This window comes from Acanthaster planci, unplaced genomic scaffold, assembly GCF_054643075.1.
Source record: "Acanthaster planci isolate LZ-2023a unplaced genomic scaffold, COTS_SCS Contig89, whole genome shotgun sequence".
Taxonomy (NCBI): Eukaryota; Metazoa; Echinodermata; class Asteroidea; order Valvatida; family Acanthasteridae; genus Acanthaster; species Acanthaster planci.
In genome coordinates, this window is record NW_028257711.1 from 1 (window position 1) to 24,610 (window position 24,610).

Sequence of the window (24,610 nt, forward strand, 5' to 3'; positions counted from 1 at the left end):
TATATAACCCTTTTTTTTGGGTAAGACAGCACGTTGGAACTTTTTACTTGCTTTTGGAAGGAAGGGAAACGAGTTTTCCAAAAATGGCTCTTTTCTTGGGAGACATGACCCCTGTTGTCGGCCTTAAACGCACATTTAAGACCGGTCAAGCACATTCCCTTATCATAGGCATTTGCATTGCAGTTGTTAATTCATTCCTTTCATTACCTTATTCTAATGTAAAATCTGTGTAACGTACCAAGATCTGTAAATATGCGCGTTAACTTGTCAACGTTGGTTTTACGTTGGCGTTGGGTGAGTACCAGTGATTCATGTTCTTTGTCACTTCTACGTTAAGATGGCGTTGAAGGTATGTTTTTGTAAGGTTAATTCGAACATGGTCAGTGATAAAACGTTGAAACAATGCTTTTAGTAAGCAGTGTGAATTGAACAGAGCTTCAGTAAACGACGTTGAAAATCGTTTGTAGTGGGCTAGGCGAGGTTGATTAAACATTGTTCATCAAACAACGTTAACGCATCCTTAGTAGGCTTAAGCACGGGCCGTGGTTTAAGTGTCCTTGGATTGCCTACCAATGCTGAACCAACGTTTTCTAAGTATAACAAGAACAGTTCGCTTTATGTTACTACGTTTTCTTTTTCCGTAGTTCAAGGAAGAGCGTCATATCGTCGTTTGCCAAAGGCTATCGCAGTTGGCTGGAACGTACACTCTAAAACTCTGAAGGAACGTTTGCTCAAGGTTGGTTGAGCCTTGGATCATCAACCACGTCAAATCATCTTTTGTGGAAGGTAATCACAGTACCTCGGAACGTAATACATGTACATTTAAAAACGTTCAAGGAAAGTTTGCATAGGGTTTACAAGGTTGGTTGAAATGTGGTTAATGGGATAATGTGAAATCATCGTTTGAAAGGTTAACAAGGTATAGTTAAACCTCGGTTTACTAATCAACGTTGATTAAAGCAGCGTTTGCGAATAAGGTTAGCGAGTTTGGTCGGAACGAACGTGGTTCATCATATTGCATTAGAAAATAACGTTTGTTCAAGGTTTTATGGTTGGATTACGGGCCACCAAAAAGGTACTTAAAAACTTTATGGAATGATTCATTAATTTGCTTCTAATATTAACCACACTATCAAAATGGCTTTAATTCTTATTGGCTCCCTTCCATTCAGTAGATCCTGCATGCACTCATTAAAGATAAGTACAATGTGCTAGCAAATATGGCACTGTAATGAGTTCTAATCAATACTTACAAAAACAAATACTAACGTAAATGGTAAAGAAATACCGTTATAATACTGTGCAATGTGGCACATAAGCAAGGGTTGGGTAAGTGCTGATATTTCTCAGGACTTTCTCCTCTGAGTTTTATACAGAAATATTAATGGCCCAAACATGTTCAGATTTAATGAAGGTTTAAACATTGGAATTTTCTTGTAACGACTCTAAAAGTTGCCAACGAGAAAGTTGGCCTTATGACATTGCCCATGGGCATAAATCCCGGGGGAAGGGGTACCACACACCCCCTCTGCCTTTTGAGTTGGGGGTGGTCTGTTGAATCACAACCCCATATACACAAACACATTTCTACATAAGAAGTTTGGATATTCCTTTGTTATCCTACGGTTAGGGTTTGCTGCTGTTCCTCCCACTAGGAAAACTTCTTCGAGCTGGATTTTTGATGATGATTTCGTGGACTGTTCCTCCTCATTTTGCCACGGATAACCTTGACCCCGAAATGCCCCTGAAACTGTTTTTAAGAGAGGGGGAAACATTGTGTGGACGTGTGCGAGTCCACACAACGCCATCGAACCCTACATTATGTGGACTTCTTTTGTGCAGAGGTCCATATATGTATGGCACGCATGTACATATTTTGATCAGGAGACGGGCCGTTAAATCTCCTCCCCCCTTTTTTGTGGTGATAAAGATAAGGCGGATTGTGAAGATTTTTTCGGACTTCCAAAAAGCAAAATGTATTAATTATCATGCAAAAACGGGAGAGCCACAAAAAACCATATGCCATTCTGATGTAAGATCCTTCAGAAATGCAATACATATTACAGATGCACATCTTTATCATGAACATCGCCCCCATAATCATAGTGTCATATGGCGCCAGCACACACCCCTCCCCCGCTTTTATTATTCCTACGGATGGGAAAGTGTCCCTTTCCTCAACCCCCGCCCCCCATTTTCCGGGACAAATTTAGAATGATTTATAATTAGCTTGAAGAATTTTTGTTCAACAACTAACTGTAGGCGGTAGGTTTTTCTCCAGGGGGGGTCATTTGATATGAAGTTTCATGGACATAGTTTTTGGATAGCGAAATATGCCTTCACAAGCTTTTTGGAGAAAAAACACGTGTAGCACGAATACCAAAATGTTTTGAAAATGAACCAAAAAGAGTCGATTCAGAGATGCGTTTACCAATAGTTAACGTGGTCTCGTGCTGCAGTGACTCGAAGTCTTATGGACAAGTGATGCATGAATCCAGGATTTCCGTCCGGTTGGGAAGTGGAATTTTTAAAATAAATCTTTCTTTTTTTCAGCTTAAAAAGATATCCCGGTAGAATACCTGCACAGTTAGCATGCCACAAGGCTGATTTGCCCCGCCCCAACAGCAAACCTGTCAAGGCCCCCCCCCCCACTGCTTTGCAGCCAGGCTTTGATATCGAAAACAGTCTTATTCATTTTTCATCGAGCTATGTTATTCAGGATGGTTCGGATAATTCCCTTCACGTTCTCAATTACTTATTTGATGGTTTGGACGAATTTTTCCCAACTTAAACGACCCCAAAACTCGTCGAAATTTTAACGTGGTGTTTCTCAAGTAATATTTTGGAAAAAGTACGTAGAGATCCGTAAGAAACGAATTTCATGAACGACCTTTCTGGCAATGTTTTTGCACGTTTATTTTCCATTATACGTGAAAACGAAATTTCACAATGTTATAAAGATTTGCGTTCCTGCAGGTGACGAATTCCAAATTCAGTCGAGTTGACCTGACGCTCTTCTTGAGATTAGATTATACTTAAGTATCTTTCATTAACGCAGATTCTTCTTTGAAGTTAATTTTTTTATGTGAACTGTAAAATGCTCAAGACATTTTGATCTGTTTTATTTTAGCTTTTACCGAGAGATTTCCCATAGATTATAATTTTGTAACTTCATCTGCGTAAGAGAACACAGAATTACACTGGTCTTGATGTATTTTAGATTCTATAAATTAATGTGCTAGCAAGTATTTTACAAAAGCCTTTCTCCGATATGATTTTGAGAAGTGATCAAAACCGTTCGGAACGAATACAGTGTCGTTTTTCCTATCAATCTATCAATTGGTCACGGACAAGCGCCAAAAAGGGACTATATTTAGGCTCTACGATTACGCAAAATATTACCGTTAAATGTGCAGTATCGTACTGTATTTTGAAACATTAATCCACAGTAAACGAAGTTAACGGTAAACTAACGTGTTTGTTACGCGTATTAATGTACTTTTGTGAAATGCAATACAATACCGTTTCTTGAACAATAATGTTTTACACCGTAGGCCTAAGCTTTGACCCGATTTGCATGTTGACACGAACAGGGTTTTATTGCTTTCCCAAGTATTTTTGCAATTTTCTATTCTTTATGCAAGCATTTGATGTTATTTTAACACCTGTTCGTGCTCTTCGGGTGTAGTTTTGCACACAAACACCATCCAATGCCTAAAGAGATAAAGTTCATATGAAAAATGATACATTTGACGTTTTCGTGTACCAACCATGGTTACATACTATTATACATGTACTATGCATATTATGGGCCGCAATTCAGGTTTTGGGGTGCCTAGTAAGAGAGTCGTGTTTTATATGCAATCATACTTGAGTATGCGCCTGCGCTACAAGTAAAGTACTACAAAAATTCTCAGCAAATAAATTAAGCTGTACAGGTGAAGGTTGATCACTGTGGTACGTTTTTGGTATTAGTATTTATGTCTAGGGTGTCAGTTAGTACTAATTGCCAATTTTTATGTTCAAATTTATCGTACGTTTTAAACTTGAATTGTAACGAACACTTAAAACCTACTGGTTGGAAATTATTTAAATCATTTGGCAAAAATAATATTCCCAACAAAACATCGAAAGTTGGCCTTAAAGCATTGATATCATCAAAATAAATTGACTGAGAGGTGAAAAAGACACATGAGATCAAAAACATGGAGCCACCGCTCTGACGTTTTCTTGTTCGGGGGGGGGGTTGATAGTCTAGGATGCTGAAAATTGACAAATCACTATTTTGAAATAACTTACCCCATTGCGCGGCAATTTCTGCTCCTCCAAGGGATAAGATTAAAACCACGGAGCAAACACATACGTCTGTCATGCGAAACATTGTGAGGTCCAGAAAATCTCTTCTTTTAATACAATGGCGTACTAATAACAGTGGCAAACGGAAAACAGCATAGGCCCTATGTAATGCCCATTGGTCGCATTGCACAACCCAAGTGCCCAACTCGGAGGACGACTGACAAATTTATATTAGGTGAAAAGCCATCCGGTGTGTCAACACAGCCTGCACTGATTGGTCTGAAGCAATGAGCGCTGCAAAGAGGAGCTCAGTGATTGGCTGAGTATAGTACAGGTCGCGTCGAGGAGTGACTAGCACGTATGAGGTGGCACAGAATACTTTGTACTTGAGTTTCTGCATTTCGTCTCCTCTACATGTGTTGTGAGTGAAATATGTACAGGAGTTTCTGCAGTGATGTCAATGCCGATCAACGCTACTTTAACGCAAACAATTACAAGTATTATCAATATTTTTCCAATATATCGTCATTGTTTCACAATTAAGGAGACAATATTAAAGAGACCACAGTTCTCACCGGAGAGTAAAATAGGTTTCAAGAAAATCGCATTTCAAGTTGGTCTGTTTATCAAACGCTTAGTTCCCCAGTATTAAGCATTCCTTTGACTTAACCAATGCTACTCTAATAAAGAGAAGGTCTTAAATGATACAAAACTGCAAAATAATATTTATAGATATCAATTACAATTGGTAAGCTGCTAAGCGTTTTCTCGAACAGACACTTTTGTCTGTTCGAGAAAACGCTAAAATTCGTGTGACTTTTGTCTTTCGTGCCTGCAGTGAAAATGGCACACTCAGAATATGTGTTTGCCATAGCACGTACCAGGCGCAAAATTTATGGTTAGTGTATGCATTTCTGAAGTAAATTTGTCTCTTCGTGAAAGCGCCAAAACGAGTTTGACCCTTAGTTTTGTCCCTTATTGCTAACGCTTTATCTATGGAAGACGACTTTATCTCTTCGTGAAAACGAAAAATGCGGTTTACATGAATTTTGCCCCAGGAGATGGTCGTAATTTGTCTGATTTTAGTAGATTTCGTAAACAAAAATGATTGCACCAGTAGGCATCACATATAGCTTGGTTAATTTTGCAAAAGAAAACAGAGGTTTTAAAGAAAAAATCATGACATTGGGCCAATGTTTTTGTTTGTGAAAGTTTACGGGAATTTGTTGACACCTGTGGTTGTCAGGTTGGATTCCGCTTAAATTTACGGGATACTCTCTTCAGTATTCTGCAATGGGAACAGTCGGGAGATATGGCAACTGCCTATACATGTACTTGTGTGGAAAATTAAAGATATGTAATAACTTTCAGTCAACCTGTAAAGGAAATTCCCATGGTGATGGCTGACAGAGGATTACATTACCAATCGGCTAATTGTGACGAAAGATGTATAATGGAATGAACAAATAGAGAATAATTAAAGGTTAATATACTACACGCACAGCAAGCACCAAACACCAAGCACCTAAGGATCAATTAGATAATTAGCTAATTAATGTTAATTAGGGCAAAATTGTATCTTGTGAACCGTACGTCCTAGAACAATGGGACCAAGAGTAAATTGTCACTTTTCTCAAAACACACATTTTTTGGTGTAAAGTCCAAACCTCTCAGACCCTAGGATCAATTACATAATTAATTAATCAATGTTAATTAGAGCAAGACTAATTCTTAACACAGTAATGGAATTTTGTACTGTATATTGAGAAACTTTGCGTCCTACTCATTAGTTCCCAAAGACTTTCTGACTTTCTGACCTACTTCGCTGTGTGGCAGGAATTAATGCCATTCATCTTCATCACTGGCCAGTGCAACTATGGTCGGTGGCTAGCTGTACACCTTCAGGATCTACTCCGACTTGAGAAGACATCGCCATCAGTATTTGATGAGTTTCTGCGGGGGACTTTGTGGTAACAAAGTCAAATCGCTTGAATTCGTCAATCGCCTTAGATCAGAACAAAGCTGCAGTAAAGTCTGCACATGGAGGACTTGACCTACTTAATAAAAACGACGATGGCAATGTCAGGATCACTCAGGAGTATGAAAGCGAATACTGCAAGACCACTTGTCCCTCAGCTGGCTACCACCAACACCATGAAGGCTTTGATGCATTCCAGAGAAATTTCAAGGCTGATGTTGAGAAGCTTGTAGCGATGATGAAGCCCACTTTTAACTCCTTCGGCAATGTCCCAAAGAACTTGAGGTTCATCAATAACGGCCTACCCATTGGGAGAGAAGATGAAATGTCGAGATTGCTTAGGACAATGGAGGCTGAAGGTAAAGTCTTTACTACACATTTGTATCAGAGCGCCTAGAGATGTGCAAGGTTGACTTAACAGCCAAGCTAACCAAGATAGTCTTCTTACTTCCCATCAGTGCCTCCAAAATCATCAATATCATCCCGGTGTTTATCGCCTAAAGAGGATCAGAAACTAGTACAGAATATCAAAGTGGTGGTTGTGTATCGCAGAAATGAGGTTGTCAGAGTTACAGAATTGAGCCAAAAAACGTGCTGGCAGCTTTTGCAAATGACGGTAAAATGTATCAAGCCCCCATATCGAGCATCCTTCCTCGGCTGAAGACAATGTCTCAACCTCCCGTCACTGATGCAGCAGCAGGGTCCTCTTCAGTCAAAAAGTAATCTCAAACCCTGCCTCAACTCCAGCCCCTCGTGCCAAATCCACAGAGTCACAGTTGGTTGTTGATCTGAGCATGATAGTGAATCTCATGCAGTACAGGGGCAAAAACTGCAAAAGTGTCAGGGAGTTTTGCGACAGGGAGTGGAACAAGGTAATGGGGACTGGCACTTTTACTCAAGTCGATTTCGTTGGAGACAACTATTTAGATACCCATCCCCTTAAAGTGCACACCCGGAAGAACAGAGGCCTAGGAATTGTAATGCCTTTGTCACTTGATATGGACCACCTCTTGGGAACTTGGTGACTTTCTCAGGAATGGTCCAACATGCAAAGCCTGCCTATATTACATGATGAGTCAATACTTTCTTGTATTCAAAAATTGTTGACCCCATCTGTGTCTTCACAAATGGCAGAGAGGTTCTATCCAATATCATGAGTATGCTTCCATCCTCCCATCTGGAGGAAGACTACCGCATGTTAGTCCACATCATGGATGGAATTAGATGTGCAATTCAACGCTGTACTCGTACTGTCAGGGCAAATGACACAGATATCATCTTCATTATTTTGGCATTCATTCTCTAAATGAAACAATAACTGAAGCTAACGTTGATTTCTGGTGTCGGAAATTCAACCGCAAATTTGAATCATCTCTGTGAGACCAAGTTGGACTAGGCTGCCGTTGATTACTATTCTTTCACTCCTTCACTGGCTGTGGTTGCACGAGTAGCTTTTTTGGTGTTGGGAAAGTGAAGTGGGACTATAGTATTTGTCAGAAAAGCAGGAAGATGGTGTGAATCAGTTTTTCAGGGTGTTAAGCTCAGCGCCATCAGAGGTAACCAAAACACAAGAAGATGTTATCGTCAAGTTTAATCTGAAGGTTTACGGCTGCCAAGAGCTGGCCTCAGTGTCCATAATGCTCGATTGGATACACTCATTGTTCAGTCACCTGCTGATCAATGCCTCCATCACGTGGAGCACTTCAACGGCATATCCAAAGAGCTGCTCAGCTGGTCATTTATGAGGGAGTGCAGATCAGTCAAGCCCACTACTGCCAGAAAAAGGGGAGTGGGGCTGGCAGGTTAAAGATGGCGAGCTGTAGCCCCAATGGACCAGCAAGACCTTTGTCCCCGGGAAGGACAAGCCCTACACTTTGACAACAAAAGCATGTCAGTGTGGTGAAAAAAACTACCCTCAGCGCAATTGCAACAGTAGTATGATATCTTGTCTGCCACTTTGTAAGTACCGAGGGGACTGCCGAAAGGACGATCCTGTGGACAGTGAAGAAAGCTAAATCTGCCTCAAAACGTCACTGTCACTGAGGAGACTTTGTGGCAGAGAATTACCTACAGCACTGATATACAAGCGCCTCTCTGTGAGTCTTGCATGTTAATGTACATGTAATTAAAGGGAGATGGAATAACAGGGAAATTATCTGAGTATGTTATTGATCCTTGCTTCAATGAACTTTACATCACAAATGAAAGTGGATTTTATCAAGAAAATTGACGGTCTCTAACCTACTGTCTTACTATATACGGTTTAGAAGTTGCCATCTCATCGAATTAAGGCTAATTAGCGGATCATCTAAATAATTCCAAGATGTGACTTTTTGGAATCTGCATAAAAATCGTTTAATCTGAAAAAAAGGTAAGCCTACGTCAGTCTTGGTCCCATTGTTCTAGGACGTACAATTCACAAGATATGATTTTGTCCTAATTACCATTAATTAGCTAATTATCTAATTGATCCTTAGGCATGAGAAGTTTGGACTTTATACAAAAGTTATTTATATTGAGCAGAGTCGGACAGTTTAGTTCCATTGTTCTAGGACCTACGGTTCAGAAGTTACAATTTTACCCTAAGTAAGGCCTTAATTAGTTAATTAGGCCTAATTAATGGCCAGCTAGAATTTGTCTCCAGCCCAAAATTGATACTGGCATCATTCTTGACCTTTTCTGAGATTTTGAACAAAGTGCTTCTTAATGCACGACTTTTCCGTTATGAGCTCCTACTAAATGAACGACTGTAGGTCAACTCGCCCCCTGGCCGACTCGCCCCCTGACCGACTCGCCCCCTAAGTTATCCAAACACGTATGGCCGGCCCATTCACCGTTTAATAAAAAACACAATCAGTCAGAGATGGAATCGGTGATTGCTGCCCTTAAAAATAGGTTCTGAGATTTGCAGCGGGCACTCAAAGTTGAGAATTATGATAGTTAAAATGTTTAAAGCTTGGTGGATATTCCCTTTCTGTGGAATTTGGAGGTAACAATATGGGACTTTGTGCGCCACAACCGTTGCCCACACTCTACCATATTAATTAACTTTGCGGACTGTTTCGGATAAAAAAATGGTACATATTAGGCATAATGTCCAGCGACACAAATCTATGGAAGTATTAAGGAGACATGATTTATGACAAAGGGGTAAGTTATAATTATTCTAGTCAGGTATAACTAGATAGGGAAACACCAAAAGGAAATTGACAAGATTAGAATGTCTTCTCAACTACATCACATCGTTTAATTAAAAAAGCTACCGGAAGAATATACATGAAGTTACTAGTAAAAAGATTAAAAACACTCTCAAAGATATTCAATTCCAAAAAAAGGAATAAAAATACGAATATCACGAGTTAAATCACTCCCAAAATTACGAAAATAAATTTAAACATTTCAAGTTGGGTCGACTCTGCCAGCGCTTGTCTGAACTGGGTACATAACAACAGAACTGGATATCGGGTCAGTACAGTGTGGTTAGTGGTGATGTCCAAATATCCATCACCGTCCGTGAGTCGTTCGTGTCGCCTCGTTGGTTAGAACCATTGGGTTTTTTTTAAATACATTGGGCCGGCCATATTTGCTTGACGTTCCTAGGGGGGCGAGTCGGTCAGGGGGCGAGTCGGCCAGGAGGCGAGTTTACGAGGGGGCGAGTTGGAAAGGGGCGAGTCGGTAAGGGGCGAGTCAGTCAGGGGGCGAGTTGACCTGACACCAAATGAACCATGCAGAACGTGAACAAACACGGTGCGCGTTCTCCATTCCGAGTCGTGTGCACTCCTTTTGCACTAAAGTCTTCCTTATGTCGTCGGTACTACAAGTATTAGTTTGATCAGCGCCGGCAAGGCTTTTTCGTTCTTCCATGCTCAGATGAAAAACTAACAAATACAAAGACATTCACAGTGTTGGTTTCTTCTATGGAGCTTTCAGATTTACACTTTTCAGTAGCCACATGTTTTACATCTTTAATATCCGTACTCCAGAAGTTAATTAAGTGGTTCCACACCGTGCTGACCATACAAGAGGAGCTTTATCCTTGCTGTTTACGTAATGACGAAATATAGCGCCCCCTAGACGTCTTAAGTAACGCGTTTACGTAAATTGTGTAGAGTCTGAAACCTTGTATGCTTTCACTGTAAAATGAAGAATGCTACCGTGCCCTTGTTTGTGCACCAGACTAATCGGACTGCGCTTGAGATCACGTACAACGTAGGCTTTTTCTTAAATCTTTCACGTACGTAACGAAGGCCTACACAAAAGAATATACAAAATCCGAAAATGGCCACGATTTTGAAGTTACCCTGCCGATCTGGCGTGAGTTTACTTGGTCGATTAACAAAACCGGTGAGTGAATTTCTGTATCTGAAGCGGCATGGATGCAGTCAGTTTCTATCTACCTGAGCTGGCCTGGATTGGGCCTAACGTCAGTATGGTCAGATGGTGGTCAGGCATGTTTTGTTAGGCCTGTCGTTACACCCAGTCACATGCATAATTCACTTTTTTCCAAAGGTTAAATGTGTGGAGACGGTAGCTTGTACCTTGAAGCTTAAACTCTCAAACGGTCCGCAGGCAACTGACATGACTGAAATAAATACCCTTTTTTTACTGGGTGTTACACTGTATCGTTTTCTAACAAGGAAGCCTAATTATAAATGCCGGACTTGAACAATGCTGTTAAGAAATAGTGAATGGCATATTGGCTAGCCCGCTACCGGTAGATTGTACCAGAGGAAACTTCAACTAGAATGTTGCTTATTTAGACATATTGGACCTAATATAACAACAGTTGAAAAATCTTGTTAACAAATCTTGAAAAGGGTTCTATCATGCTTATTTGTTGTAATGATCCAGAAATGCCAATGATTGCGTACCCTGACCTTCACCATAAAGTTCAAATACTATCTAAGAACCCTGGTTTTCATAATATTGAGTGCTAATGTCTTGGAATATGCAAAATGTATTTACAAACATGGAGTTACATGTATATGGAGCTAGACAATGCTACACGGTACATGTACTGTAACACACATGTCGTGCATTTACATGTGCTGTGCAGTGTATTCACAGTCCACTGATTATCTCTTGCAACAACTTTCCCTGAAATTCAAAGTGAAGGATGTGGTTTTTCTTCAAACATTGATATCTTTTTGTGGGAGTGAATTCTTGCCTGCCGACATTGTGGATGTACTACCACTAATATAGTATTCAAGATGGATTTTTCTCTTACCATCAGGCGACATCATCCCTTGGTGCCAGGCCATTCCATTTCACAGTTGAAGGGAGGCAAACAGGAGGAACCGCAAAAACTGGATCAGTGAGTATACTAGTAGTCATTATATTACCCAGTCAAATCCGGCTGATGATACTTGTTAGATGAATAACCATGTTTTTCACCCACAAGCAGCATAATGAAACTTCAGTGTTGAATCTTTCTTCATTTCCCTGGCTTTGAAGTGAGATTTGTTGTATCTGTTGTAAACAGTAGATGAACATGTACATATGCATTTATCATGCATTTGTAATTTTTACATAATAAAAAGAGAGGTCAACAAAGAAAGTGGGGTGTCCCAGAAATTACTAGACAAGGTAATGTAGGTTTACGGTGATCATTATAAAAATTTGATGAAGCAACCACTCCTGAGCATCAACAGTTGTTTTACCCAGCTGTTACCTTCCAATTGAAAGTTTGCATCTGACGTGTAAATGATGGAATTGGAGTACATGTACATCGGAGGATGCAACGTATGATTGCAAAGACTTAAAAGGAATGAGTTGGAAGGAAAATTATGCAATAGCTGGGGAATTTGTTTTCCATCCTCAAAGATGTACATGCATCTTGGAAGCCTCAGGATTTCGGATTAGTGTTCAGTCAGAGCTTTCGTCCATAGTGTTTTTTGGAATCGAAATTCAATTCCATCAAGGATCACAATATTATGCTAAATTCAAGTTTTCAATGCCAAAACACAGACCAAACATGTCATACATTGTCAACTGTTATTGTTCACCGCATGTAGAATTCAAGACATTTAACCTGTCTCAATCAAGTTGATCAATTTGATTATTGCAGGAACTTTTTTTAGTTTTACGAGCAGCACACAATTTGATGAACATAACCCCTCTTGCAGTAGTTTGGCTGTCTCTGGAATAAACTTTCACGGACACAGAATCAATTGACACTTCAGAATTTCCTGACTTGCGATTCCAGTTCTAAGACTGGAATTGAGTCTCATCCATTTTTTGCATGGGATTTTTGCAATACTACATGTACTCTTCATGAGCGAGTAGCATGCTTGTCTCTTTCAAATATTGAAAGTTGGAGGATTAAGGAATGTTGGGGGCTAATTCATCGTGTATGTTTTCCAGCGTTGACGCCATTGATTTTGTTGCAGATTTCCCACGACTACCCGGTAGTGGACCACACATTCGATGCGGTAGTAGTGGGAGCAGGGGGCGCAGGGCTGCGAGCTGCCTTCGGCTTGGCCCAGGAAGGCTTCAGGACGGCATGTGTATCCAAGCTGTTCCCTACACGATCACACACAGTGGCTGCTCAGGTATATGTACATAACAAAGTGTTCTCCGACCTGATGGCCCACACAGCCTGGCTCATCTCCCACCACGTTTTTACTCCGGGCACCTAGTTAAAAATTATTATAATTGGGTGCTGCATGTACACAGTGGCATAAATTTATGCTAGAAATTGGAGGTATTGGGGGCGGGGATTGTGGGTGGGGGAAGGGGGCAATGACACCATACATGTATATGGACCAATGTTCATGATGTACATGCTCATCTGTAATGTGTATTACATTCCTGCAAAATCTTGCATCAAAACGGCAGATTTATGGTTTTTTTATTGTTCTTCCTGTTTGAGTGCCATAAAATATATTTTAGTTGTTGGGAAGTCTGGAAAATTCTTCACAATCCACCTTGTCTTCCTTTCTCACTACAACAAAGTATGGGGGATGATTCAATAGCCCATCCCTGGGTCAATAAAGTGTGTAGGGGGATATACATGCCCCAATCCTCCCAGGATAATACGCCAATGATGGTAATCCATTTGTTGTCCGTTGATATTTGAAAGTACATGCACACTGAATAGAAATCGGCAGAGAGAAGTTAATGGTTTCTTGCTCTTTGTGTAAGAAATAGTTAATCCCATCATTACTGCATTACAAATAGTTTTCGTCTTTTTGCATTTGTCTGGCATTATACTAAATACTTGTGGCTGTTTGTTCTTCCTTTTTGACTACAATTATTTTGGTCATTAACTATTTTTCTGACTGATGGCTGTCATTGTGATTTCTATGGTAGGGTGGCATCAATGCTGCATTGGGCAATATGGAACCAGATAACTGGAGATGGCACATGTAAGTCAAAGTAGAGGAGTAAGGCACACAGTGACATGTACCTGTGAGTTACACATTCTCATAATCCATTCCAGATTGACTGAGGAATCACATTCAACCCATCATGCCTTGATTTTTATGGAAATACTGTGTTGGAGCAAAACACACCAAAATGACTGGTTGATATGATAGAATATTGCAATACATGTACATCAGCTTCTTTGTGAAGACATGTCATTTTGTTATTATGATTTTTTTTCAAGTAACATTGTGAAAACGTCTTGTAAGCTCTTGCCAGAGGTACATGTATGTGTAATACGTGTACATATATGTTAACAAGTCACTGATTTTTGTAACTTGAGTCAAGTCATTGTAGTGTAGTAACTGAAGCCGAGTTGAGTCATTGTAATTGAGTGAATTTAGTCATTAGGGGAAAAAGTCGAGTCGAGTCACTGGAACTCGAGTCAAGTTGCCAGAAATTGTGACTCAATTCGAGTCATGCACTCGAGTCATTACAACTCTGGTTACAGGCAGCTTCATCACCCAAAACATCAGCTAATAATTTCATTGCATTACGTGTGCAAACCTGCATGCATCATGTATACATGTACATCAATGCACATGATATCTTGTTGCACCTCAACATCTATACATTTCATGTACACTCTGCTCTCTTTTACATGTATTTGAATTTTCTCTTTGTGAATAATTTAATAGTTCAGGTTGTTGCAGCTAATGAGCTTGTATGAATATTCATGAATGGGCAGGTATGACACAGTCAAGGGTTCTGATTGGCTGGGAGACCAAGATGCAATCCATTATATGACAGAAGAAGCACCAAAGGCTGTCATTGAGGTAATTAGTGGGAGAATTGGAGATGATGGTTAATATTTATCAGTTGTTGACTGTTGTACTATGGGATATGAAATTTCGAATACTCAAGATGGATATCAGATAGTTTTCATATTTAAGGAAAAGAGAAAGTTGTACAAAACACATTCCCAAGTATAATTCATTTTATGAGCCATGAGACATACTGGAGGAAGAACTCCAATTTCTTTTTCTATATACTCTGCACTCTTTCAAAACAATGTTTATTCCTGGTTTCCTGGAGTTATCTTAAATTTTGTGCCACATAGCTCTAACCTGAAAATTTCAATTATTTTCCTTCCAAACTGGTTTAACCCTAACCGCCAAGCATATTGTTTGGCTTACGCTACAGTACTACAAAATACTAAGTAATAGCCTGAGCCTGAAGGACCTAGCACTACAGATTACTACTTCTGGCTAGGTTACTTCCATTGTTACTTGTACAGAGAACAATAAAGCCGTGCATTCGTAGTGCCACAGCATTGTATGGTACATTGTCTTATCTATTGTATCTTATGGCTTCACTGAACAATAAAGTCATGTCCTCTTACAAATGACAGCACTCAGTGCTGCATTTCACTACAAGTAGTAATTTGTAGTATTATGTAGGGTTAGGGTTAAGACCGGGAAACATGTGGACCTTAGCAAGTTAATACACAGCTAGAATTGTGTCGGGCTATGGTTAAGCTCACTCTCTGTCACAACTTTCTTTGAAAAGCTGGAGAATTATGGCATGCCCTTCAGCCGCACAGAGGAAGGCAAGATCTACCAGCGAGCCTTCGGTGGGCAGAGCTATGACTATGGTAAAGGAGGCCAGGCCCATCGCTGCTGTGCTGTAGCGGACCGCACTGGGCATTCCCTACTCCATACACTGTATGGCCAGGTTAGTAGGCAGGAGAGTAGTGGGACAAGTTGAATGAGGGGGTCCCGATATCTGACTCTGTAGTCCATTTTAGGCCCATAATGTCGAAAAGAATAAAAAGATTTCTGTCTTTTTAGTAAGATGAACACAGTTCCCTGCATTTCTAACCAAACGTGACTTTAATATTAAAAGCTGAAAACTTGACAGTCGGATGATCAGGGGGAAAGTACAGAGAAATATGTCAGCAAAGCTGAGATTTAGAATATTGCCACCGAGTTCTAGTTTAATTGAAGTCACTTTGGGACCTTCTTTTCTTCTGGGAGAACCCAACTCTTTGGTGGGGTTTGTCATAATCATGACCAGTGCAAAGCTCTTGAAATTTTTCCTCATTTCTTAGCCAAGTGCTCAATGAAGCACTGCATGTCATATATGCAAGCAATGTGTTGGTTAAACTCTTAAACAATTTGTGAAAGTTATTGAGTGCTTCCCAAATAAAGCTGAGTCCTATCTGTCACAGTTTTTGATGATTTCGTCTGTTTGGGTTTGTCATTATCACACAGTCCCTGCGGTATGACTGTGAGTACTTCATTGAGTACTTTGCACTGGATCTAATCATGGAGGACGGGGTGTGTCAAGGGATCAGTACGTTGTGTCTGGAAGATGGTACCATCCACAGGATACGGGCTAAAAACACCATTCTTGCAACTGGGTAAGACAATCTTTAAATCTCTTTTCGTAGTTCATGACATAAAACATCCATAGCTCTCATTCCCACTCCGTTATTTTCCACCATTTTTCCTGACAACCGTAGTCCCTGGATATACCTAAAATGTATCTAAATCTGGCTTTAAATCTAAACCAAATTCACTTTTCTTTTTACCCGGAACAATCCTCTTGAATTCTGAACAGCTTTTCAGTCCTGTAAAGAAAGCACAGTTGTATATATTGATTAGTTTCTAATTATAACAAAACAACATAGCTTATTCATTCAGAGAATGCCTCCAAAAATTGTTCATTTAATTTTGACGACTCGTACGGTAACATGGTGGAAGGTAGATAGTCGGGGATCAAGCGACAACAAAAAAATTTCTCTACGCCTATGTCCAGTGTCAGGTTACAGCTTTCAAACTACAGTTCGGAAGTGTAGGGGTTTCTGGTAACACAATGCAAGTTTGTCATTTTGGGACTCAACCCCCTCAAGACTACTGATCAGAGCATCAAGATGCACACCACCCAGTTTCTTTAGCACCTTACATTTTCACAAAAGATGTTCTTCTGCTTTGTGTTACCACAAACCCTTGATAGTTACAGTGTAATGGAAGTTCTTGAGTAGCTAATTGAAAAGAAAACAAGCCCATTTGAAGTGATGACCAATGCACAACAACCATCATTTTGTGTACGTAACTGTAGTTACCCTAGTGCATGTGGTTACATAGACTCTCATAACCTGCGGTACAGTATATGGTGCTGATGCCTGTGCTTTTGAAAGGTCTGTGGTATATGTGGTTTGGACGCATCCTCATTGCTTAATTACATGCAAGTAGGTTGAAAACTTGGTTATTGTCTTGTGACAGGGCTCAATTTATCAAAACAGGGATGTTTTTCCTTTAACTATAGTCTTGTTGGCTGCTTGACTGCATGGATGCCATTTTTTTTTTCATTTGCAGGGGCTATGGGCGTGCCTATTTCAGCTGCACTTCGGCCCATACCTGCACCGGGGACGGCACTGCCATGATAACCAGAGCTGGCATAGCCAATCAGGATATGGAGTTTGTGCAGTTCCATCCAACAGGTGAGACATCATAGAATGTGCTGTGCTTGGCCCTGCCCACTTATGCAAATGAAGTCCTTTGATTGTTGAAGAATGATGTGTTGAAGTTACAGTGATGGAATGTCTTTTCGCTTATTTACAGGCATCTACGGCGCTGGCTGCCTCATCACTGAGGGTTGCCGTGGCGAGGGTGCCATTCTCATCAACAGTGAAGGCGAGCGCTTCATGGAGCGCTATGCCCCGACGGCTAAGGACTTGGCGTCCCGTGACGTCGTCTCGCGCTCCATGACCATCGAGATCCGGGAGGGACGTGGGGTTGGCCCCTTGAAGGACCACGTCTTCCTGCAGCTTTCCCATCTGCCACCCCAGCAGCTTGCCACCCGGCTACCGGGCATCTCTGAGACAGCCCAGATCTTTGCCGGTGTGGACGTGACACGGGACCCGGTGCCCGTGCTGCCCACAGTGCACTACAACATGGGTGGGATACCAACCAACTACAAGGGACAGGTATATATGGAATAGACCTTTTCACTAATAAATTTATAATTGTGCACACATACGCACAAATGGCCTTAGCAGTAAGGGCCATTGAAAATGTACAGAGGTGCAATTTTGATCATTGTCTCTCTCTTAGATCAGAAACTAAATAGCAAAAAAAACAATTTAATTGAATTTGATGAAGAAAAACCTGAAGGAAGCCAGAAAACCGGGGAGAAAATAATCAAAATCGCACCCAGGTACGCTTTCAATGGCCCTCGCCGCCAAGGCCATTTGTGAGCATGGGTGCATAAATTATGAATTTATTAGTGAAAACGTCCATTGTACATGTATGTTTGCAGACATCTGTGCAAGAGCTGTTGCACATGTATGTACATGTGCAGTGAGCCATTGAATGCGTGTGACCAGTTGCACACAAAACTGTTCAACCTCTATGAAAGCAGAAGGCATCTGGTCACAATATACTGGCATGGAAAATACCTCCTTAGCCGAAACAGTTTGCTACCAGTGTATGTCTTGTGATTGGTTCTCTGCACATGGTAAAAAAAAGCATATCAAACTTTGTCAGAAGCGTCCACAAGACTTCACACTTTTATGTGGCATTATGCATACATGTAGAACATGTTTCTTTTCATTATCAATAGCTGTATCATTACCTATACAACAAATTCCCTTAAGATGATAGTAATAATTTCCTCCAGTGAATTCATTTTCATTGCAAGCAAATCTAATACGAGCTATTTGGCTCATCAAGCCCTTGTTGATCTGCGATTGCCTAGCTATGAAACCATGAAATAGCCGAGGATAGTTGTATTCTCTTATTGACGGGATGCCAGACCATCATAGGTTGCTTTCTGGCTTTTTGATGACCAGTTTTCCTAGCCCACAATGACTGGCCAGCAGCTGGATTCAAACCCCTGACTCTTTCTTTAATATGTGTCTTAATCCTTAACCACACATCGTGCACTCTAATTCACTTCCACCCCACAGTCAAACCAGGTCTTCTTTTCCCTGATGAAATGGGAGCTACAGTATTTTTAAAGACAAACGACGTCACATCTCCTTTATGTAGGCATGCAACTTTTCCTCGGATCAGCAAGTTTTCTTGTTTTTCACCTCCTACTCATGGCACTAAAAATTGAAAACCCCCATACAGACTTTTCATGCTTGTTTACGATAGCTAATTAAACACTGTAGATATTTTGCAAGAAGCATTCTTGTCAGATTTCATTTGAATTGTATGTGACTTGTCTTGAGACCAGATGAGTCGGTGACTTACAACATACACATACATACCTTTAAAATGAAAGGTGGATCTTTCATGTCCCATTCTCGGTGTGCAAGCAAGATTGAAGCCCGTTCATGTATGTGCATTCCTTCTCGTGGAAGGCGTTATTGTGCGGATGAACATCTGAGCAGTTGCTTGTGTTTTGTCAATACACATTCATCATGAGAGTCACTGTCCGGTCTAGGAATTGTCCAGATATCTTGTCATTATGATGACTTGATTGCAGTTGTGCTAGGTTTGGCTTTATCTGTATTCTGCATTCTTCTTTGAAAGTAAGACTTGCTTTTATCTTTCAAGGTGATCGTGTACGAGAACGAGGAAGACAAGGTGGTGCCTGGCCTGTACGCCTGCGGGGAGGCAGCCTGCGCATCGGTCCACGGAGCCAACCGCCTGGGGGCCAACTCACTTCTGGATCTGGTGGTCTTTGGGCGTGCCTGTGCTCACACCATCATTGAGCAGAACCAGCCTGGTGAAGCCATGCCTGAACTGAAACCAGTAAGCAAACGTGTCTTGGGAGTTGCTCTGTAAACTCTGCTCTTGAGTTAATGAAGAGACTGGTTCATATTTTGGGCAAATACAAGGTCAAAATTGGAATGGCAGATCAAATATAGGAGCCGAGTATTTTTGCGAAGTTGAACAGACTTCAACTCCAGCAAATTTTATTGTAAATGGGTCCTGATATTCAGTTAGTTGTACTTTGGCATTGGCGTGAAGGCTTAACTGGTCGTATTGATTGGCAAAACAGATCAGCTAGTTTGTCTCGTTTCAAGGACTGAAGTGTTTAAATGCTGCATAGAATGGACCTCTAGGGAACTGGAATGAGCATCTAAAGAGAATTTTATCTTGAAAGTTCTGACTCCAATGCTAAGTTTGAGATTAGTTCTAATCCGTTCTGTCCTAATTGCTTCAATCCACAAATACACATGCGCTATCATTTGAATGTGACTTACGGGACGTAAATGAACGACCACATAATTTTTACTTCTTATCTTTTTTTTCTCTCTTCATCCTCACCAGAATGCTGGTGAAGCTTCCGTTGCCAACATTGACAAGCTGCGCTTTGCCGATGGCAACACTAAGGTTGCTGATATCAGGCTGAACATGCAGAAGGTACACCAGAGAAGCATGGCCCAGTAATGGTTCACCTATCCAATAAAGATAATTGTCTTTGTGTAATATCTCAATATTTATATCCCTGTCCCTAATTTATTCCAGAGTGCTTGAAAAAGGTATCGCATTCAGCTTAAAGCAAGTCAGTACATTGTACCAGCAGCAACATGCTATCCTATTGATTCCTTGAGGAACTGACTACATCCGTTGTTGGCCTGTTGACAGTAACCAATCATAAGTGTCAAATCGTAGAGAAGAGCATAGGGCCTGCGAGCAGACCATTTTGCCATAGATGTGCATTGGGAAAGCTCTAAATACTGGTCCATTTCAACCCATCAGACTGGGGTGACAGCACTTAGAAGAAGTTTTTGAATTCTTTTTGGAAATACTGACTTATGAGCATTGGCTTTAACGGTATGTGGGCAGTGCATAGTAAACACGAAGTGGCAGACATTCACTCTTTTGGCCTTCAGCAACCCTGCAATTTAGAATCTCAGAAATACACCTCTGTCTTTGGAATGTCACGTTTATTTGGGAATTACTTAGCATCAATGGTGCTTTGTTTCTTATTGTTTCAGATTATGCAAAATAACGCTGCTGTGTTCCGCACTGGCGAGACCTTGAAGGAAGGAGTTGACCTCATCATGGATTCATACAAGACCATGGAAGACATGAAGGTACAAACCGGGGCCTGTGGGTTTTTTTTTATGAGTTAAAAGAATTTGCTCTCTCGTTTTCCCAATCCTTTTATTCCTTTTCTGATTGACTATTCCCAGTTGTACGATCGTGGCATTGTTTGGAACACCGACCTTATCGAGGCCCTGGAGCTGCAGAATCTGATGATTAACTCCGTACAGACCATGGTGGCAGCAGAGGCACGCAAGGAGAGCCGAGGGGCACATGCGAGGGAAGATTACAAGGTGGGAGACTTGACATTGGTAGAAGTCATGGCACTCAGATGTGGCAGGCACATAGTGCCGTATTGGAATGACTGGTTCACTGTTGGATTAACGTCCAATTTGGTTTTCTTCCAGAATGATGTAAAAATGATGACAAAACCCTTCATGTTTTCTCACATGACGGGTCTAAAGTGTTCATCAACCTCTTGTAGAATACAAATGGTGTTATATTTGCCTAGCTGTGACACATGGCCACTCCGTACGTGCTCAGCCTCCACAACATAGTGCAGTGTACTATTGCTGAAGGCTGTTGTTGCCTTGAGTTTCATGTCCATGACAAAAGACCAAGGTGTTTTGTTAGGCAAAACCCACAGAGGAAAATCATCTACAGAGGAGAAGTTTTAGAAGTATAATGTGTGTGCAGTCTGTATGTGCAGGTGTGGCGGAGCAGTTTCTAAGGTCATGAAAAGTCGAAGTCACAGGTTTAAAATGTTCCACATGCTCGTTTTTTTCTGGGCTATTTCAGAGTCGTATTGATGAGTATGACTACAGCAAGCCTCTGGAGGGGCAGACACCAAAGCCTTTTGAGGAGCACTGGCGGAAACACACCCTGAGCGACATGAACGTGGAGAGTGGAAAGGTAGGTCTGACCTGCGGAGAATGTCAGCTCTCATTGTTCGGATAATTTTTTTCCTTTCATATTCAGAATTACACTACCGATAATGGAGAGCATGATCTTTCAAGAAGCCTTCAATTCCAGCTACTTGGAAGCAGGCTGTTGCATATCCGTCAGTTAATGTGCCATTCCTTTGAGCGCACTGTGTGATTTTCATGCTTGTCGTGCAAGTATGTCTTGGTAGACAGTGATGGAGGCAGTCAGTCTGATGGAATATTGGAATGTGTGGGATGTAGCATAGCAATGGGCAGACGCCAGGAGCCAATGATGGCCTGCTGATGACATTTCTCTCCAACATCTTTTCCATTTCTTTTCTGCTTTCCTCCACCCCCTGCAGGTTGACCTGTTGTACAGACCCGTGATTGACAAGACTTTAAACCAGGAAGACTGTTCAACCGTTCCACCTGCCGTTCGCTCGTATTAAAAAATACAGAGACCCATGTTAACATGTAAGAATATTGCAAACTTCATAACAAGTTTTGGACACTTTGTTTTCAACCTTCTTGCAAGCAAGGGGGCGGAGTCTTCGTATTGCCCCCCTCCCCACAAAGGTTCGCTGTCCAATACCCTGTAAGTAAGAGGTGTTCAAGATTTAAGTCCAATATGTAGATAACGAAATGCGTTGTAATAAGTGACATTTAAAAAGTCTGGGAATGAATACTTTGTATTCTACTTGAGCTGTAGAAAATGTTGATATTCCAGTTTGGTGATAAGAAAAGTCTCAAGTTTAAAAGGTGTCAAAATGTGTTCAAACAACGGAAGGCTGGACGCAAAAAACAACACCAAGCCAAAAACAGAAACCTTAGAAAAAAGAGAAAAAAGCCAAGTGTAATACATGTACATGTACTGAAGACATGTACTGGTACATGGTTAGATTTAGGAAGGTTGGATTTGGAATAAGTGCTTAATGGCCATTTGTGCTGGAAGCATGTTCTAATCTCATTTCTGTTTTCCTGGAAGATTGTAAAGGCAGCAGTGAAGCAGTTCGTAATGTAGTCTTTGGAAGGCTTTTGTTGAAAATGTACAGGATCATTGTACAATATGATTGTCAACACTATAACCGCCTGTAGGCTTGTGCTAGCAAAAAGCTTTTTTGACATCCCTGTCAAATGTGACACAAGGAAAAGAAGTGGGTACAGAAACAACCTGTAATTGTGTTAGTGTGGATTGAACAGGTGTGGGACAAACTTTCTGCATTGTCCATGGGAAATAGAGCTGCTATACAAAGGCACCTTTTGTTGGTCGCAAATGGTTTCACACAAAGGCCCTTCGGTTGTTCACTTACGCTTTTGTAATGGACATTTCAGCTGACCAGTCAGGTGTAGAACCAACACCATAGCAACTGATGTCGCACTTCATTGCTTCTCTGTTCAAGGAACGTGTGGTAATGGCAAGGGGACATTTGAAACCTAAAAGTAGAAATAGCCTGTCTAAATATACCTCGAAAGGCAGTGACCTCTGAAAATCGAGAAATTTCGTACTGTAGGTGGCTGTACGTTTATGAATCTTTCTTGCCTGAAGGCTGGCTTTGTTGAAGTTGCACATTATGTGCAAAATGATACATGCAGTGGGCATTTTGTGCACTTTTTCAAAGACCTTCACACTAATTAATGTAATCCTGTGCCTAAAGTCATTCTTGCTGAAAACTGAGTGGCTCCGATTGCTGCCAGACTTGACCCAAAGGATAGACCTTCATCAGACCTTCGCCGTGCACACATTACATGTACTTGGCTTTAGCTTGAAAACTGAACACAGCCAAGAAATTTGGACAAGGCCTCATTCCAGCATGATTTGTCACATACTAGTCAGCCATGTTGAATTAAAAGCAATGCAATCTGTGTAAATATTTTCGAAAACCTAAAGACCTGTGGTAATGAAAAGATAATGCAATACTGACAAGTAAATAACCTCAGTGTGCTCTTGTTGATCTTCATTATTCATTACGGGTGAAAGTCATCATGTTTATGACCCAGATTACAGATACACTGACATCAAAACATACACTGATAAGTATGTCTGGCATCCTCCTACTCCTGGGTGTAGAGTTAATGAAATGGCCGAAGGGAGCACAGTCTAAAACTGCCATTACTTAAATAACCCTACCACAATGTAGCTTATTAGAATCTTAGTCCGTGTCCGAAACGGGCTTCCAGAGCTACGGCTAGGTCTATTGTCTGCAAGTTTCCACGTACTTTCAATAGAGTGAAGACCTAGACCCTAGCTCTAAACAACAGATTTGGATGCAGCCTTACTCATCTTGCATGTATGACCAACAAAGGTCATTGAGTATTTACTGACCACTAGTTGGTATTTTTGGTAACCTGTGCACTCAGTGTATCTAGGTAGTGGGTACCAAGCAACATTGACAAGTGGTGTGTTGCAGTTCAGAGTGTATCTGCAGTGCATTATACCCGTAATTCGAGCCTTGTTAATGTTGTTGGCTGTGTGCCTTGTGTGTGTTACGTGTTTTGACATTTTCTGACGTACCAATGCAAGTCTTTTCAACAAATAAGTTGTTAACTATCCTTTTTTTGATTTTAATTGATTCATACTGTATGATATAAAATGTGTTTGGTAGATGCACAAAGAACTTTCTGGCATAGAGCTAATGTGCCGTACTGTACATGAATATGTACACGTGTACAGTTTTGCCTTTTGCCATCTGAATCATACTTTTAATTTGTACATCAAAGCCTATTAAGGTCAACGATTTAAATAGGTTAACGCATGGGTTAAAATATAATTATCCCATTCAAGTAGTCAACACAGGTTGATTTTGTGAAGGGGTTTAGCAGTTAAAATCTGCGAAGGGTTAATGAAACTAGGTACATGTAAGTCCAGAGTAATGATAGATTGTAATACCTTTGTCTATAAATATAACTTGTTGGGCTTGAAGACGGATGTTCATGTATGCTTGGAATGACTCACAGTTTGATGAATAAAAAGGGAATATGAAGACTGTTAGATTTTAAATACATGTACATGTACCTTTACTCCATTTTTGACTGCACATTGC

At 40.8% G+C, this 24,610-nt stretch overlaps 1 protein-coding gene across 1 annotated transcript; it reads left to right on the forward strand.

Annotated features, from left to right (window-relative positions):
* Window positions 1-10,434: 10,434 nt before the first annotated feature.
* On the forward strand, window positions 10,435-24,567 carry sdha (succinate dehydrogenase complex flavoprotein subunit A). Its single transcript, XM_022248797.2, has 15 exons — window positions 10,435-10,618; window positions 11,508-11,588; window positions 12,664-12,825; window positions 13,586-13,641; window positions 14,388-14,475; window positions 15,209-15,373; window positions 15,913-16,061; window positions 17,020-17,144; window positions 17,266-17,630; window positions 19,207-19,404; window positions 19,927-20,019; window positions 20,598-20,696; window positions 20,796-20,939; window positions 21,445-21,558; window positions 21,932-24,567. The coding sequence occupies exons 1-15, from the start codon at window positions 10,553-10,555 to the stop codon at window positions 22,016-22,018; spliced, it is 1,992 nt and encodes a 663-aa protein (XP_022104489.1). The 5' UTR covers window positions 10,435-10,552; the 3' UTR covers window positions 22,019-24,567.
* The last annotated feature ends 43 nt before the right edge of the window (window positions 24,568-24,610 follow it).